Genomic DNA, 19,550 nt, shown 5'->3' with positions numbered 1-19,550 from the left:
AAATACAGCCTGCCAGCAGATGACGTAATGCTGTAGCAGAAGGGATCCATGCTAAGTGATAGGACGCATTAAAGGGTGCGGGAGACCTCCAGTGCTGCAGAGAGAGGGGTGTGTGTGGCGACCCATGAACACACAGACGACGGTCCAGGAGGAAGAAAACACTGCGAATCACAAATGCACTTCCAGTCCGGAAGTTCGATCGCATAGTGTGTAACACTGTCGTGTACGCAGCTTCCTTCTTTCATTAATGACAGTTAATTACATTTGTGAACATTACAGTTAAATAAACAATTAAATGGCTTTTCTGAGGTAAATTGGACGTGACGATTGTTCTCAAGCTGTTTCATATAAGCTCTCATAAGCGATCTGTCATTAAAGTACGGCAAAACTACATTCATTGCTTGTATTTCATGATAAAACTGGCAGGATTTGAAAGCTGAAACTTTGTTAATTGTTTTACATTAAAAAGGAGACAGATAAGTGCAAATCTTACTGCGATTATGGATGGCTGCGCGACAAATAATGTGAAGTTCAGGCAGTAACAGAAAACAGCAAAGATTAAAAGATATTGAGAATAAGAATCCATATCAGTATCAATTAAAAGCTAGAATTGTTGACGAGTAGTTCGTGTCCTCACACCTGACATGTGTATCTGTCCTGAACACGTTTACAGTTCTTGCATGTTCATTCATCGACACGTCTCCGTCACTTTCTCTCTCTCTCTCTGGCACAGCCGTCAGCGTTGTTGCTGGACAGAGTTGAGGGTAAAGGATGTAACGATATGAACATTTTGACCGATACTGATAACTGATAACTCTTTATATTTGAAAGCCGATAACCGATATATTAGCCGATAAATCTAAATCCACATTTTTATATAATTTTATATATATAATTTTGACTACAAAAACAAAAGTCTCATCATTAAAAGCCATGACCCAAGCACACAATTATGATGTTCTCATTGTCTGTAGCCGATATGATAGACACATGTTGCACCGAACTGTATTTTCCTTTTTTGAAGTGATTCCAAACATATTTCAAGCCATTTAAAAGCATCATGTTGAACAGTGCGCATCTGAAGCGTCTCAGCTGGAGGAAATAATACATTATTTATCGGCTTTATTATATCGGCCAAATTTTCTTATCAGGCCGATAACGATAACATTAAAAATGAACATATATTGGCTGATACCGATATGGTGGCCGATATATCGTGCATCCCTAGATGAGGGCTTTGAAAAAGCCAGATATTTTTCGTTTGACACTCGTTTCTGAAAGCGGATCCTCACTGTCCCCATCCGTATTTTGGCGCTCAAACTCAGTGAGGTTTTTTGCCACTGCAACACAACAGAAGATGTGATGGGCTACTCATCACAGAACATGCAGGTAAAAAGGCATGCAATTTTAATCATTAATAGGGCTGTCACTTTTGTGAAAAAATCCTGTTCGATTTTTGAGACGCAAGTGTTCATTGAATCAATTGTAAAATCGATTTTCTATGTCTAGAGACATTTCCATTTTAAACGCCAAATATGGGCAAATCCACGGACAACTAACAGCCATTAGGACGAACGTAAAGAGGGCACTTGAGACGCGCACAAGTCAGGAAATATTCCTGTTGATTTATTGGTGTGAATTTTCGTGCACAATGACAAACAGGAGTATAACATTCTCGAAAAACAATAAGCAGAGTGGACTGCCATAACATCAATGAACAACATCACTGCAGTCTTCAACATGGCTGCGTTTACGATTAGAAATGTCAAACAAATTTCGCCTTCGTAGGAAATTGTAGCCCGTATCTGTATCTGTATGCATGAGACACTGAATACCGGCAGAATTCACATTTTTGTTGTAAAAAGAGACACATTATGCAGAAGTATAATCTGCTGTTATGTGTGTGTGTCAGAGCCTGCAGTCGCTGTGTGATGCGCGTTCGCTGCGGGCGTATCGTGACGCGCTCCGAGAGAAGCCGTTAAAATCGATTCCCTATTTTCGTTTTCGAAACTTGTGTTGGTTGGTTCGATCGATTGTGCAATCTATTTTCGAACGTAAAGTGACAGCCCTAATCATTACACTTATATTGTTGCCAATTCAATTCTATATTTATATTATATATATAATTTATATCACTCACAAATTAATAGCTTTGATCGCAAATGCAACCGTTTTAGTCGCAGTCTGGATCCCTGTAACATCAAGAAAATTGTCTATATTATTACCTCAACATTCAATAGAAATATTCACATACATTCACATGAACAACACTGTAAATGATTATTAAAATGACTGCCAGCGATCTTATTTCTGTTGCATATTCAATAAGCACAAATAATTAAGATATTCACAGGGAGCAGTTTAGACAAATATTATTTGTAGAATACTAAAAGCTCATAAATAATGTATATTGTCATACATTATGCTGAAATAACTTCATTATCAAGCTTCTAAAGCCAGCCTTGAAAGCAGACATGAAGCTGCTCCTCTTCCCAGAGGGCTTCAGTGTAAGTAAGCAAGTCTAAAACACTAAATCACAGCTAGATTTGATCAACGCCACAGGAAAGCGCTGTGCTGGGCAGGGCTTCTGCTCAGCGTAACTACTTCCCGTCTCGTAGATTAGACCCTGAAGACCAACACACACGCTGCAGTCAGCGCTCAACTACAGAGAAACATTCATGTGCAAACAAACCAACCTTCACATTACGAGAATAACTCATTGCTAAAATTATTCAGAGGCTGAACAGCTTAAAAAAAACATCTTGACAATTAGCTACATTTACATGGACACTTGTTTCTTGTTTGTTGATGAATCCGAATGTAGTTTTTACATGAACGCTAAATAAAGTGATGGGGTTGATGTGCGCGGTTATGTCACAAGCTTTAAATCGGAATTAATTTTTTGAAATGCGCTCACTGCACAATTATAGTGATTCGTGCGTACTAACCATTCTACTATATTGCACATGAACTTTTGTGCCGTGCTGCTTATATTTAACAAGCAGTAAAAAACGCACCTTCCTAAGGCCCAAACTAAGGCGTCTGTGGATGAAACCAGGACTGGTGGGTGGACTTCACAGACGACGAGAAGGAAAACTTTAAAATAATACGACAGTCATTTATGATACTTCATTCAACAATAAACAACAGCTCGTTCTTTGCATCGCACATCATTATGCCATTTCTACAAAATTGTGAAGGTGAATAGTAGGGCTGGATATTGACACAAATTTCACAATTCGATTAGATTTCGATTCACAAGCTTGCAATTCGATTCGATTTCGATTACGATTCGATTCGATTCAATATCGATTATTTTGGCTATCAGGTACAATAACTGTTACATTGCAAATTTTATCAAGGAAAACAAATCTCTTAACTAATGCTGTAAGCCATGGGAGTCAGTTGTAGCCTATAGGCTTCATTAGCCTACTATAATATTGAAGGTAAAATTTAACTGATTTGTATACAAACACTTAAAATACACTTATTTATTTTTCTAATAATAAAGTTATATGAAATTATATACAATTTTAAATGATGGCTGTCATAAAAAACTTTCCAGATTTATTCAAACATGCATTAAATATTGAAGAACATTACAAGTTATAATGAATATATAATATGGTGCATATATTTAACAAAATGCTCCTCTCTAGAGTTAATTTTTCTAGCTGACTAACGAGTTTATGGTCACTGGATATGTTTTTTCTGAGGTAAATGTGACGTTACATGACATTGTTTACTAACGTCTTTGCACGGTTGAAACACTGATTGAGCGATACCATGTGACATGATACGGACTTCGATAAGATGTACTCTATCTTTTAACACTTTCAGATGCTCATTCATGTTTATTTCGCGCTGTAACTGGTATTAAGGCGGAAGAGTTGCTTCTGTTGCTTCTCTTGAGCTGAGCTGCGCCGGAGCGATCTCACGTCACAGCGCCAAAACGGTAATTAATATGTTTTTGAATTTCGTAAGAAAATGGACGTAATTTGAAATCTGAGACTTTGTTTCATATCAATAATAACAAAGCACAAAGATTATTGCGATTTATTGGATGGGATGCGCGCAACAATGATCCATTCATTCATCAACTGAAAACAGGATGACTAATCGATTCTTGGGATTTAAGAATCGATATTGTTTCGTAAAAATGAGAACCGATTAAAATCGAGAAATCGATATTTTTTACCCAGCCCTAGTGAATAGTCAGATCAGAATACTCAGTCAGAGTGTGTGAAGAATAGACGCTTCTGTCCAGTTCACAGCAAACTCATGCAAAAGCTTATATCACATATCAAGAATTAACATGCATAGCGGCCCTGGTTTTACTTTAACATTTGCGTAATGCCAAGCATTCTCACAGTTAACAGCATGTAGTCATGGGATGAGGAGATGACGAGCCAATGCATTTGTGGAGACAGTCAAATGTCTTCAAATGAAATTAAGCCTTGTAGGTTTAATCAGACTGCATTATATTCAGGAGCAGAGTGAATGTAAAGTGGACCAGAATTAAAGCTGAAAAAAGGAGATTTTTTTTTTTTTTATGTTATTTTTCACAGCATTTAAGAAAATCAAATGGGCCTATTTAATTATACAGCTACACATTAAATATATATATATATATATATATATATATATAAAAGTATTAGGCTTACACTGTAAGTGACATGAACAAAACAGACAATTAAATTGTCAATCACGAATAATAATCATCAGCACATAATCCATGATCATGACTTCAAAATATTGCCCTGTCCTAGTTGGCAAAAACATCCACAAATCTCTTGATACGAGGAAGGAAAGGGGAGGAAACGATGCATCCTCTGATAAATCCTGCATTTCCTCGCAGTCTCCACATTCCTCTCGCTGTGCCTCATGACTACAGTAGGGTCGTATAGGACAGAAATATTCTCAGTTTAAAGTCCCCCTGTGATGAAAATCAAGCTTGTAAAGGTCCCGTGGCATAAAAATGTCACTTTATGAGTTTTTTTTTTTTACATTAATATGAGTTTCCCTAGCCTGCCTATGGTCCCCCAGTGGCTAGAAATTGTGATGGGTGTAAACCAAGCCCTGGGTATTTTTGAGAAAATGAAAGCTCAGACGGGCGAATCTGGAATATTCCCCTTATGTGGTCATAAGGTGAAAGGTCACCTCCCCTTTCTCTGCTGGCCCGCCCATGAGAAAATGCTGCGCGAGCGCGATATTGGTTTTTCCACGAGAGACATCATGGCTTGCTAAACGAGCGAAGCATGGCAGTTGCTCAGTGTTTGGATGTACAAATGAACACAAAAGTATTTTTTTAGTTCCTTCATCCGAGCCTCTGAAGAACCAGTGGGTTATGTGAATTTCTGATGTGTAATTGTTCAAGTTCAGACAGATAATCTTTCTCTCAGAGTCGTTCAATACTGTTTATGCATCAGTAAATCAAGCCAGCGACTAAACGATCAACCTCACGTCATTTCTCTTAGTAGGATGAAAATAATCTTAAACTGTGATTAATATATAAACAAAGCGATCAAAGAACAATCCCTTTCCAGTCGCCCAAGCTGTCAATCACACAGCGTGAGTTTATCTGGACACTTGCCAAAACTCGTTATGAAATCAATGACGCTGTTACGCTGCACAACAAAGCTCTTACTGTACTTACCTCATGTTTGCATTGGTGAAATCATTAGTGAGAGTGCAGAAACTGCGTTGCAATGATAAGATCTTCATTCACGCAATCAACAGGCTGTCATCTGCTCAATGCTCATCACTGCAACCTTTTATGTGATGGGAATAGATCTAAATACTTAAAAAACTTCTCACGATTCGTTAATCTCAATAGATATAATAATAAAAACGTATAATAGCTGTGATAGTAAAAGTTTTTGAGGGAGTTCCACATGTAATGCTAGATATTTCATTGCTTGCATGTAAGCCAATCACAGCAGTGGGCGTTTACACTGAAGTCTCGCAGCAGCCAATCACAGCAGTGGGCGTTTACACTGAAGTCTCGCAGCAGCCAATCACAGCAGTAGGCGTTTACACTGAAGTCTCGCAGCAGCCAATCACAGCAGTGGGCGTTTACACTGAAGTCTCGCAGCAGCCAATCACAGCAGTGGGCGTTTACACTGAAGTCTCGCAGCAGCCAATCACAGCAGTGGGCGTTTATACTGAAGTCTCACAGCAGCCAATCACAGCAGTGGGCGTTTACACTGAAGTCTCGCAGCAGCCAATCACAGCAGTGGGCGTTTACACAGAAGTCTCATAGCAGCCACGCCCCTTCAAACAGAGCGTTCAAATTAGAGGCTAAAATCAGGCGCGGAAAAATGCCTTTTATTTCTAAATTATGACAATTTTTGATCTTAAAAACATACTAACATTATAAGTGCACCCCAGGTAACATTATAAAATAATAAAATAATCCATGCCATAGAACCTTTAATGTAGTTTATGTGTCTATGTGGTGTTTTTAATATGCTTTAAGACAAACCATGTGTAAATTCATAAGTCGACACCATTGCTGAGTATTTGCTCCTTAAAACTGCGGTGAACTAGCCTGGCTCCGCCCTCCTGCGTACTTCCGCTCAATTTTATTTCCCTTCAGTACTACGTCTGGGATTGTGGTGTATTCTTTGGTTTTCTCCGGCCAAATTTTTGGCGGCCCAAACAGCGAACAGAGGGAGTGGCTGAGAACGATGACGTTGATGTCGTGCGTTAGTTTGAGTTACGTCACGACCAAAGGTTAGCGATTGGTTATGGCAGATCCAGAGTGACTCTGGGCAGATACAATAGTTTTAAACTTCAACAGAGTACCCGCCTACAAGGAAGTTAACGCTTGTCAATGGAGAGAGGCCAGACTCTCTGTACAAATGAAATGTACGAGAGTCTGGTAGAACCAGGCTGGCAGTGAACCAAAGACAGTCTCACAAACACGCTTTGAAATCGCTGGTGTTTCTGACGTCACAAACTACCTTGTAACCAATCAGATCAACGTGTGATCGTCAACCAGTGGATCTCTGAGCTGTGTGAGTGAGTGGAGGCAGGGCTCATTTGCATATTCATGCAAATCACGTATACTAAATGAGGCAAGGGTGTCGAGTTACATTCAAGATATTTTAAGGCATGGAGAATGTTTTTCAAGGAAAAAACTTTTAAAAATGTAATTTTGGTGATCAGAGATGAGTTTTAAGGGATAAAATGATTGACTACAGGAGGACATTAAAGACGACAACCTTTCAGTTACTGGAAAAGTAAAACTATGCTATTCCATACTGAATTTCGGTCAATTAATGCTCTCTGAATAATAACAAACGTCTGAAAAAAGACTTAATGGCTTTGTCATAAATGACTGATGCTTTTTAAATCAAGTGTGAAAACAATGGAAGAATCTGTGATCCGCAGCAGAAAATACCAGGATGACGGCAACATCCCGGGAACGAGCCAAACGTTCGAAGTCATTTCCTGCTGAAAGTCCCTCCCCCCCACCCACCCACCCACGTCACAAACTGGGCTCGACATGCATGTGCAACCCCACCTAAAGCCATAGTGGAGCATCTCTATCATCGTTTTCCCTCCAGCCCCCGTTACAGTTCCTCATGACTAACCAAACGCTTGGAACAACTGAGGCTTTGGTCAAGAGGACTCAGATAAAAGTCCTGTCTCAATGATGTCATTTTGAGCTCGCTTACTTTTTAGGGTTTCCGTTTCACATTCTAATAATATACGCGCTCCCTTCACCAGTATTAGTGGAGTGTGTGTGTGTGTGTGTGTGTGTGTGTGTGTGTGTGCGTGTGTGTGTGTGTGTGTGTGTTTCTTCACTGCCTTAAGAGGGCAGGGTTTCTTTTGGCCAGCACTCACACTATGACACACTGCAGATTCTTACTCTATTATCGACTCACAGCATTTGCCACATAGTCTGAACAAAATGTGCCCTGCTTCATTTAAGATGTCTCCACTTACTCTTAAGAAATATTATGATTTAAACAGCACTGCGAAGGGAAAACGAATGAAGGCCCTGCCTCTTGAGTCTCTGAAACATGACTTGGTGTCGTTTTGTATGAAGGAGAGACGGCAGACCAAAAATATCATTTTCAAAATCAATTGCAGATGGGTCGTCTGAACTTCGGGACGCTTCACACAGCCTGTGAAAGCAGTGTGTATGTGCTGTAGTAAACTACAAAACGCCAATGACTCTGGTGGGTAAAAGATTGCGCTTCTGCATAGAAAAAACCGCTAGAGTATAAAGTTAAAAATTCCTTTAATATCATGCTTATCAGGAATGGGCCATTGAGATTACAAATTTGACAGTCAAGAAATGCAATTGTGTGTAAAAACAGATTCAGTGCTTTAGAAACATGTGATGTCAACCCTCAGTTATGAGTATAACATTATAGAAATAAAAACTAGAGATGCAGATACTAAATTCAGAATGATATCTGCAGATGCCGATAGTTGGATGAAAAACTCTCCCAAATAATACTGTGCAGTGTGCACTATACAGGGAACGCTCTCATTAGGTACACTATAATAGTACAGGTTAAATGTAACAACAGAGGTATTATATTAAACTTATTTATTTTCAGATATAATATTTACACTAAAATAAAAACTCAGTTGCACATACGGTAGTTTTCATAAACACTTCTTCGTGGCAAATTTATTTAAACATGCATATATAATTAACAGTAAATAAGCTCTTCTCTAATGTTTTTATAGCTAACTAATGAACTGTGAAGACAATAGGTAGGTAAATGCAACGGTAGGCTAATTAATATTGTTCACAAGCTGTTTTATTGACGTCTATCCGCGGATGAAACACTGATTGAGTGATTAAATGAGGCCAATACGGATTTCGGTAAGTTGCACTGTATCTTTCAACATACCTTCTGATGTTCATGCATGTTTTTTGAGACGTAATTTGTATTAAAGTGGAATAAAAGACTCGCGCTACAGCGGTCTGTGACGTCACATTTAAGAGCGTCAAAACGCCATTTATTGTTTGAATTTGGTGATAAAATTTACATAATGTGAAAGCTGAGACTTTGTTTCTTATCAGAAGTAACAGAGCTATTTGTGATTATTGGATGGGAGGCGCTACAAATGATGATTGATGTAGGGAATCGTAGATCTGGCAACCCTGGCTTGATTCATAGAGTCAAATAAAGCCTGCATTTCAACGCTACTTTTGAACTGTTAAAGCATTATTGTTGCGTTAACTTGCCCTAAATTCAACACAAGAGAGATTTTCCTCACACACTTTGTGAGTTGCAGTCTGACACATTTCTCCGCACACTTTTGATTGACAGGATATAATCGGCCCTGATCATCGGCTGTTTTTAAACAATCTGCTGATGGCCGATAGAGAAAATAATAGCTTGTATCAGCCGATAATATATTGGTGCATCTCTAATAAAAACTGTAATAGTACTTTATTAGAACTAGCTAAAACCTCAGCATTAAACACACCGTCTTAAATATAAAAAGCTAAGATAAGAAATCAACTGTCACCCAGGTCTCAGTCTCCCACACTTGATTTCTTTACATTTCTTTTCTGAAGAACAAGTTGAGTCAAAATAAAAAAGTGCAGCAGGACCAATCCCAGCCAAATCAAGTACACTTCAAAGTGAGGTACATACTGTTCCTCTGAACTGGCAAATAAAGCCATCAAGGCCCCGGATCATTAATTATTAAATAGAATCTGCTGAAATGCTGTTTCAGGAAATGAGCACTGTAATCAATGAGAGAGTGCTTTCCTGGCATTCCCATTTATTCTATTACAACATCAAAAACCTTTCGATGTACAGGACAGAGAAGAGATGAACATGTGCGACTATACTGAGGGTGTTGAAGGGTGGGAACAAACTTTTGAATTGGCTGGATCAGGAGAGTAAATGTTGAAATGAAGTGTTATTTTATGCGTTTTTGAGTGAAGACCTGTTAATGTTTAATGTTCAGTAATGTTTGACATTTGAAAGAGTTTCTCTTAATGTTGAAGTTTTTATGGTTAGGTTGTAGATGGCTGTGATATCCAATGAGCAATAGTTTTGCTAATGCAAGTGCAGTAAAAATATCTTTCTGCTTGTGCTCTTACTAGTTAATGGTCTTTTAATTGTACAACATAACTGAATGTCAAATGCAAAGTTTAAAAAAAATCTTAAACATTTTATTCCAACTTGCCAAGGCAACATTTCTCATTTTCATTTAGTTAAGTTGATGGACTAAAATAACTAAAACTAACACAAATTAATGAAAAAAAAATAATGATATAGACACAACAGAAACTTAAAAAAGACAAAAACATAACTAAATAACTAAACCTTTATCCAAAATTCAAATAAAAACCCAACGATACTAAAATGACACTGACATGGACTTTTCTTGCGTTTTTATGCAATTTTTATGCAATAAAATTGTATGCAATTTTCAGGTACAAGTCAATGCAAAGACTTTTTACTCTGAAAAAGGGTTGGAGCTTTTAATTTTTAACTCTCAAAATGCACCAAATTGATGTATTTAAAGGCCCCCTGTGGTGAAAATCCAGCTTTTAAAGTAGTTTATATGTGTATGTGGTGTTTTTTAATATGCTTTAAGACAAACCATGTGTAAATTCATTAGTCGACACCATTGCTGAGTATTTTCTCTATTGAAACAAAGACAGTCTCAAAAGCACGGTTTGAAATCGCTGGTGTTTCTGTCAAACTAAAGTGAACCTGTTGCACTTTTCCTTTTCTTAACTCATGTTTTAAATGAACATGAAACTTGCAATGCATTCAAACTAGGGGTGTAACAATATATCGTGTCACAATATATCGCAATACAAAAATACAACAATACGTATCGTGGATAGTTCACCCAAAACGAAAATTACTGTGTGAGAAAAATGTTTAAGTTTACAGAGTTCTAGTGTCAGTACTACATTAAACTACTATAATGCTGAATATAATGTATAATAATGCAATGGGGGAATATTTGTGGGTCCTGATAATGCCAAATGTCTGATGTTACCAGTAAAAAGGGGCCTACATTATTTGGAAAATATCTAGTCAGTGAAAGAGTGCAAGAATATTCATCTACAATAATGCTGTATTTTCAGCTTCAGAATCATGAATATTTTTATTCTGGTGTCTCTATTGTCCTGTGCGTTGGATTACCAGCACCAAGTCACCTTGTTAACGTTTTATCATATGTCTTGGATTATTGCAATAATATCGTATCATGAGTTCAGAATCGTGACATGTATTGAATCGTGACATGAGGGCATCGTTACACCCCTAATTCATACACATCAGTTACAAAGTGTAGTGAAGACCAAACAGCACTTCATTTCAGCACACTATAATTGACCACTCAAAAAATTCTGGGTTGTTTTAACCCATGTTTGGGTGAAATATGGACAAACCCAACCGTTGGTTTAAATTATTAAATACATGTTTTAAACCCAACGGTTGGGTTTGTCATTATTTGACCCAAACATGGGTTAAAACAACCCAGCATTTTTTTCGAGTGTAAATGAAGGACGTGCAGGAAAGGCATATCATGTCAAGGGTAGAATGGATTTCATGAAACATAAACGCCAGAGGCGTAAGGCATCTTTGTCTTCTTAAAGCAGGACAGACTGGTCGAGCTTACAGTTATCTTACAAGGACAAAATAAAAGTCACAAAGAAGAGTCATTCGACCCCTTTCCTCCAATCACAGAGATCATGAAAACATGTGACGACAGTCATTTGAGAACAATTTAGAGGCGTCTGGTCTTTAATATGCACCAATATCACAGCGGGATGAAGGGAAAGATCAGTGGCAAACAGCTCGAGAGAAAAACAAACAACACATTTTAATCTGCAAGAGTCTTATTCAGTCAGTTAACCCTGTCATGCAAGACACAGCTTCTTCATTTTCAAAACGCTGTTTGAAAGCTGGCCGGACCGACACAACAACAAGCGTGTAGCCAATCAGCATTAGGGGGCGTATGACGGTGGGGGAGAGAGAACGAGCAAGAGGGAGATCTGAAGAAAGACTGTAGAAAGAGAGATGGCTGAGAGACATTACAAACGAGAAAAGCTCCTAAGAATTAACAATTTCAAATATTAACAATGTTCAGCAACGACTTTGAGAAATAACATTGTTATTTGAATTGTTTAATTGGTAAAAGATCACGATCTCAATTCAAACACCCAGGGAATCTTATTCCCAAATGACAACGATTCGTCTCTGTATATTAAACCTCTGACAAGTACGATCACAGAGATCATTCAGATCTGCGTTCTGATCCAGAGAGAGCCGTTGTCATGTATAGGGATCTCCCAGTCACGTGACCCCTAGCCGTGTGTCAGCCATTTTGACGGTATACATCATAGACTGTAAAAAAATATGGACGTAGTGTCCGTGACGTCACCCGTAGGTTTCTGAAGAGCATTTTTGAAGCCTAAAGTGGGCGGAGCCGGCCGTCGCCATCTTGGCCTTGCGTCACTCCCGGATAACAGAAAATAGGCAAACAGGCGGAGCGTGAGTGGAGCTGAGGAGCCTGGCCATATGAGCCTGGCTATCTGAAATCACCTAGCTCGACGTGATCGAGTTAGCTGATGATGTAAAGCCAATTAAAAGTTCCTGTTTTTGCCCTTCGAAATATTATAATAGTTAAAAGACATGGCTACAAGTGAGACTGTGTATTACTTAGAGAGTGTTTGTGTGTGACAGTGATTTATGTGCATACATGTCCGTCACTCTTTCATGGTCCGTCAGCGCGGCATTGCTCAAGTTCGTAGAGAGCTTATTCAGTCCATTTTAAATTCAGATTTTGGCCGACTCTCAAATGGGTTAAACCATAGATATATTGCCTTTGAAGTGCAAGTAAATGTGCTAGAAAATCCGCGCTCATTCATGTGCATTTATTGCATGAACGGAGAAAGCGCCGACACCTGCATGATTTCATCTGACGGCATATTATAATCCATCTGTTCCGTGAGAGCAGAACGAACGAGCCTTTATTGACGTTTTAAATTTGAAAACCCCAAAAAGCAACGAAATTGTCAGACATCCATTAGTGCATGTTCACGGAGGAAAACAACTGAAATACAGCGCTGGTTGTTCTCTCGAACGATAACGACGGAATCCAAAGACGTGGGCTTTGTACCCAAGTATTAAATTGTATGAAATAATCCCGAAAAAAAGCACAAACACGGCAGAGAAGGCAAGTTCAGCAGCTAACATTTGCTGAGGTGAAGTGACGGCTAGGAACAGCAGACAAACGGCTAGCAGCCTAGCACTGACAGCGGCAATCCATCTGTCACTCAAGTGGCCACGCCACACCCTTAAATTTAAATATTAATCAACTAAACGGACGAGTTATAAAATAATTCACCCCCCTCACAGTTGTTATGAAGGGCAAAATTAGCTGTATATACCAAAGCCACATAGAGATCCAGGCTGTAAACATATTTTTTTCTGCTGTAAAGTTGGTAATTTTAACATGAGGGAGATACAGATTTGACTCACTTCTGCAGCCAGGCCAAGCGGCCAGTCAATGAATTGCAGTTTAACTCACTTCCGTGTTGGTTTCAAGAGAGAGACGGGGAGGTTGCCGCTTGGTATACATCCGTCAGCTACTCACATTGGCTATACTGTCTATGGACTGTCTAATGGCAATAGATCTATTATTAGGGGTGGGTAATATATTAGGGAGTATATTATTATACTAATAATATAATTATTAGTATAATTGTTTTATAATTAGCCTAAATATTGCAACACTTTGCGCTACAGTATTGATATAATTGCGTGCGCAAAATATCTCGATACTGAACAGAATCGCGTTTTCCCCCACCACTATTATTAGCTTCAGCTAACTCTTCACGTCATGTCATCGCACTTATTAGCATCACAAAAATATATATCAAGTATACAAGAGGAAGATAGGAATCATAGATCCATATGAAGCACCGCAAGTTCTTTTTACAGGCATTTAATGTGTAGAAAAACTTCCTGACATTGAGTTCGGTGACATTTACAGCTGACGTTACCTTATTCACTTCCCATCACGCTACACCAGAGCTTCATTAAAAGCATACAAAAGCTTAGCAGGCTATCGGTTGTCATGGACATGTTACAAAAACTGAATAGACGTAAAAAGTCAAGTAACCTTGTATAATTTCATCTCAACTTTATTGTATATTTTACATGCACTTTTATTATTTGTTTACATTTTTCTTCTTGTACCTTATATCACAAACAGTTGGAAGCCAAGCACCACCATCAGCGTTTTGCCTGTATATTGCCGCCAACCACTTGTTTCTCCGTTTTGTTTCTTTTGGGATACGGTATAAAGATAGGCCTATTCCTTTTGTATGATCACGTATCTGATCGCATCCAACTGCACAGCATCGCTCGGGCATGATAGAATATCGCGACGAGCTACAGTATCAATGTAGTTTATACCAGAGCCCGTCTCTGTTTATACTGTCTATGAGTATCACCGGCGGTTTAGCATTTTCTATTCCGTCAAAATGGCTGCTCCAAATGGCGTGACGTCACGCGGGATGTCCCTATAGGCTAGATCTAGGTCTTTTCAACCTCACAGAGTCATTAATTTAGTCTTACAAATATGCATATTATCATAGAAGAACTGGGATGAAAGTGTATAGTTCGGATGTAAACATGCCTATGGAAGCGATCAAAATAGAGTAAATTACCTCTTGAAAATAACTTGCCACTTCAAATAAAGATTGGATCATAGTTACACCAGTAGGTGGCGACAAGTGACTTAAAATGTATTTGTCATTGAATCATTTATTCAAGAGATTCATTCAAACCATAGATGATTAATGAAACAATGAAGGAAGAACTGTGATCTCGGTTTTGAAACAAAAAAAAATTGTGCTTCTCAATTTATCCAGAATAGATAGATTCCACAATAATAGATTTTTATTTTATTTCACATACCAAGAGCACAAAGCATCCAAGAACTCACTGCACTGCTGATCTGTTTAACCCTGTACAGCATGACCTTAACACCGGTTTCACAGACTTAAGCTTGTCCCAGACTAAAACGCATGTTTGAGTTGTTTAAACTGAAAGCAAATTGCATTTAAATATCAGTCGTCACTCTAATATGTCTTAGTAAGATGACATTTAAGTGCTTAGTTCTAAAGATCTGTAGTTTTAAAACATATAATGCAATGCAATTCAATGAGGATGATTGAGAGACCTTCCTCAAAAGCCTGGTGATCATTTTTGATATGCATGATTTTCCTATAAAATCATGTCTGGATAATCAAGTAAACCTGCTTCAGTCCCAGTAAGCGTTCCTGTTGAAATATTACAAACAATGTAAAAGTTCATCAGCAAACCAGTGCAGATTTGACAGCAGAAAGACAGGTGAAGCTCGAGCTGAAGGAGGACGTTTGTTCAATTATACTAAAAGACTTTTACTTGATAAAAGAGTCTAAACTATCAGTCAGAAACAGAAGGACTGTATTAGATAGTGTGCAAACACAAAGTTTTGATCATGTTGATCATTTAGAGGCCTTAAAAAATGACAGATGTAGGGTTAATGAGCCAACACACAACATTTCTCATCACCAAAACACAGTAACGAAGCACAAACGAGAACAACAACAACATTTTTGTTAAGCAGGTATGTTCAAGCAGCATGTTTGGGTCACGAGAAGTTTCTCTGAGGGTTAATTGCTAACATGTGCTCTAAACTAGCACAACCACCACACATTCCTGGAGAGTTTACAGGGTTAATGGATGGGCATCATGGGTAACCGGTCCCTAATGACCACGGCTAGATGAGTTTTCTCACACGTTTACCCTCAAACAAAGCTGCTTTTTTTTAAGATCTTTGGTCAAAGATGAAGGTAGAGCCACAGGAGGTCCTGGTGTGCCTCATTCACCAGCAAAGAGGAAAACAACAGATGCCACAGCTGATGGTTTACAGCAACACTTTTCAGACACTATAAAGTGTCACGCATTCAAGGAGATCACAAACACACACCGAACATCCCAGCAACACATGCAGAGAATCCAGAAAAATGTACGTGTGCTAATAATGCAACGGCTCCACAGAGGGAGGATCAGTGGACATGTGTTCTTCATCTTCGTCTTCATGGAGTGGGAAGAGCACGGAAAACAAAGGCTGTTTTGTTCTATAGCTCCAAACAACAAGGATGAACTGCAGGGAAATTGTCAGGAAGCAAATTATGCCATATTTAGCCTAATATCATTCCAAACTTTTGTTTTCTAACCAAAAATAGATATCACACAAACAAGTCCATTTAATAAAGCAAGAGAAAGGGTTTTTCATTAAACGATGAAGCATCTATAGAACATGATGTCCGATATAAAACTTGATTTATGAATTCTACCGGTGGATTCTGATTGGCTTTCAATGTAAATCACTCATAAGTTGAGAAGAAATCTTTCTGAATCCTCATTCTATTCTCATACACTCTTAAAATTAAGCTTTCAAAACCTTTTTTTTTTTGCAGTGATGCCATAAAATTCCAGGTCTTTCAAGGACTTTTCACTTCTTTTTTGGTTTTCAAGGACTGCAATCAGAGATCTCGTTTATGGAAGAATAGGACTATCTTTATTATCTTTCCAATTCTAAAAAATGTAAATAGATAAATAAACTAATAAAACAAAATGGTACAAATAAAGAGCAGCACATGCAATGACTGTGGTAACTTGAACCATTGAATTATAACAAAGATATTTCTTTATTCAAACTGATTTCTTCTCCCATGATGAATATGAATATGATTGACCTGAAGAATAAAAACACTGTCGTATCCGTGGATGTTTATGAGCAATATCACGATCATAGCCATGCGAAATGGCTGCAGCATCAATACTGTGTCAAAAGATTGTTTTATCAATAATATTAAGCAATAATTTCACATATATGTCTTTTAATAATTCAAGCACTTTTCCAAGAACCTTTTCATAAAGGTTTTCCAGGACTTCAATTTCAAAAAGTCACTTTAAGCACTTTGATTCTTCATGAAGCACAAAATAACCATTTTAATAATCTAAAAGAACCACTATAAAGAACCTTATAAAAATTCCAGGAATGTTGAAGGTTCTTCATTAATGCCAATAAAGAGCCTTTATTTGCAAGAGTGTAGAATTAGTGTGATTATTAAAACAGCCCGATTATTCAACCGAACCACCACCGAAAACATACAAAATCCTACTAATCATGGACAATATAATCATGGTTGATGATAATGACCACATTTGCTATTATGGCTCAGTTATCAGTCAATGTCGATAGTTTTAAAATGAACAAATATCAGCTAATTAAACAGTCTGGTCGGTCAATTATTACAAATAACGAGAGAATACCTGCACTGTGAATCCCATTAAACGTTCCGCTTGGATGTGTGGATGCAGTGTGTGATGAATTACAGCTGAATCAGTGAATAATCATGTGTGTGCCGGTGTAAACCGCAGTTGGCATGAGCATCACTCGGCTCAGCAAACTCAAACGAAGGGTGTGAACCGTGTACGTACCAAGTTTCTCCACGAGTTTGAGCATCACCCCGCCGATGTGGATCTCCCCGGTGACTCTGAGAGACACGTCCCTGTTGAGGTCCGTCACATTCATCTTCAGTTCCCAGGTCCCGTCTGCGTAGCAGCCGTCCGGCATCCGGATCCCGTCCAACGCCATCCTTTAAAAACAGCCAAAACATCACAAACATGAGGATCTGAAGTCTGGGAACTCCAGCAACAAGTGTCCAGCCGGTCAAAGTAAAAGCAAAGCTCTTGAGAGCAAGACACAGATCTCAATAGCTAGTGAGTTGCCCACTTAGACAACATGTTTGGACATTATAGAGAGCTAGTGATGTTCGGATCTTGAACGAACTGTTCTTGAAGTAACCGGTCGAGACGGTTCATTAATCGAACTGTTAGAAAAGAAATGTGTCGTGCCATTATTACTTGATGACGTAAGGAACGTTTATGAACATTGAAACAAACTATCCGAAAGAACCGGTTCACAGAAATGAATCGAATCACTAATGACAGCACATGACATTTTGAGTTAAAGGGTTAGTTCATTCCTCAACCTCATGTCGTTCCAAACCTGTAAGACTTGCGTTCATCTTCTAAACACAAATGATCTTTTTAATGAAATATAAGAGCTTTTTGTCACTCCATTGACAGTCTATGCAACTACCACTTTAAAAAACATAATTTACCACTTTATTTACACATATTAATCTCCAACGCGCATTTGCTGTGTTGATGCGAGAACAAACATTGCTGTGTAAAGGTGCATTGGAGATTCACATTTTTAAATAAAGTGGTAAAATAAGTTTTTTGGGGGTTTTTTTGGGCGCAAACGAAGCACTCATGTCCATACATAAAATTGCGGTTAACCCACTGGAGTCCCATGGATGACTTTAATGATGTCTGTGGCTTGACAGTGGTAGTTGCGTAGGCTGTCAATGGAGGGAGGGACAGAAATCTCTTAAGATTTCATTAAAAAGATCTTCTTTTGTGTTTAGAAGATGAAGGAAAGTCTTGCGGGTTTGGAACGACATTAGGAATTAATGACTGAATTTTCATTTTTGGGTGAACTATCCCTTTAATACCAATGTGCACTGATAAAATAATACTTCATCAATGATAAAATGTGTAAATAAACAATAAATACATTTAATAAAAAGCTCTTTAGGTATGTCAAGTGGATAAGGGTATTAGAATTACTATATATTAAATTATTATTTAATTTTTGCAATACATTGTAATGTTTGTCAAGTTTAAACTGAATGGAATTGGTACTATTTCTAGAAGCCTGTGTGAACTAAACGCAGTAGTTGACTCATACCAGCTGCCTAATTTAATAAACTACAACAAAATAATCATACTGGAGGTTTTGATGGGTTTTAAATTCAGATTTTAACCTAAATATGATATTAAACCTGTAGCTCGTGCGACTAACGGTCAATCTCTGAGCTAGGGCTCGGATGACGTCAGCAGCCCCGCTCCAAATGCCAACTAAATAAAGACAGCCAGGTCAATGAGAGAAAACACACAGAAACGACCACGAAAGTTAGTTTACTCGCTTTTTTGGTCGGATACGAGAGTACGTAACACAAAGCAAAGTAACACGTAGCGTTTGAGCTGGGAAACAGTGAGATTTGTATCCAGAGTTGTGGAGTAACGTTAGCTACGCCAGACAAATCCCGAGAGGAGAGAAATCATAGCGTTCACTAACCTTCACAAATACGCCGAAACAAATCCGCAAAACACCACTTCACTTCCCAGAACTTCAACAGTCTGCGCGTTTTCTTTCCTTCGACCGCGTATTTAATCCTATCATGAGGAAGGTTCCCGAAAAAGAAGAAAATCGCCGAAGTCCAGCGACGAGCTCCTGGAGGGGTTTGCGTTAATGGAGTCCAGCGGCCGTTCTCTCTCTCTCTCTCTCTCTCTCTCTCTCTCTCTCTCTCTCTCTCTCTCTCTCTCTCTCTCACACACACACACACACACACACACACACACTCTCTCTCTCTCTCTCTCTCCTCCAGCCCGCCCTCGGATAACGTCACTCAT

General features: G+C 38.5%; 1 protein-coding gene across 4 annotated transcripts in view; it reads right to left on the bottom strand.

Moving 5' to 3' along the window:
* fermt2 (FERM domain containing kindlin 2) overlaps positions 1-19,550 on the bottom strand; it is a 90,932-nt gene that overhangs the window by 71,361 nt on the left and 21 nt on the right. For 2 of the 4 annotated variants that reach the window (XM_079853192.1, XM_079853189.1), the window contains exons 1-2: positions 19,216-19,550; positions 17,508-17,665 (exon numbers count right to left, since the gene is read on the bottom strand). The exon at positions 19,216-19,550 is cut by the window's right edge. In XM_079853192.1, the coding sequence (XP_079709318.1) occupies positions 17,508-17,664 (157 nt within the window). In that variant the 5' untranslated portion in view covers position 17,665; positions 19,216-19,550. The remainder of the gene's footprint in view (positions 1-17,507; positions 17,666-19,215) is intronic. The other 2 variants (XM_079853190.1, XM_079853191.1) reach the window with 1 other exon arrangement.

Source organism: Squalius cephalus, assembly GCF_949319135.1.
Source record: "Squalius cephalus genome assembly, chromosome: 20".
Classification (NCBI taxonomy): Eukaryota; Metazoa; Chordata; class Actinopteri; order Cypriniformes; family Leuciscidae; genus Squalius; species Squalius cephalus.
The sequence above is the reverse complement of the archived record's forward strand: the minus strand, read 5'-3'. Positions and strand labels throughout refer to the sequence as shown.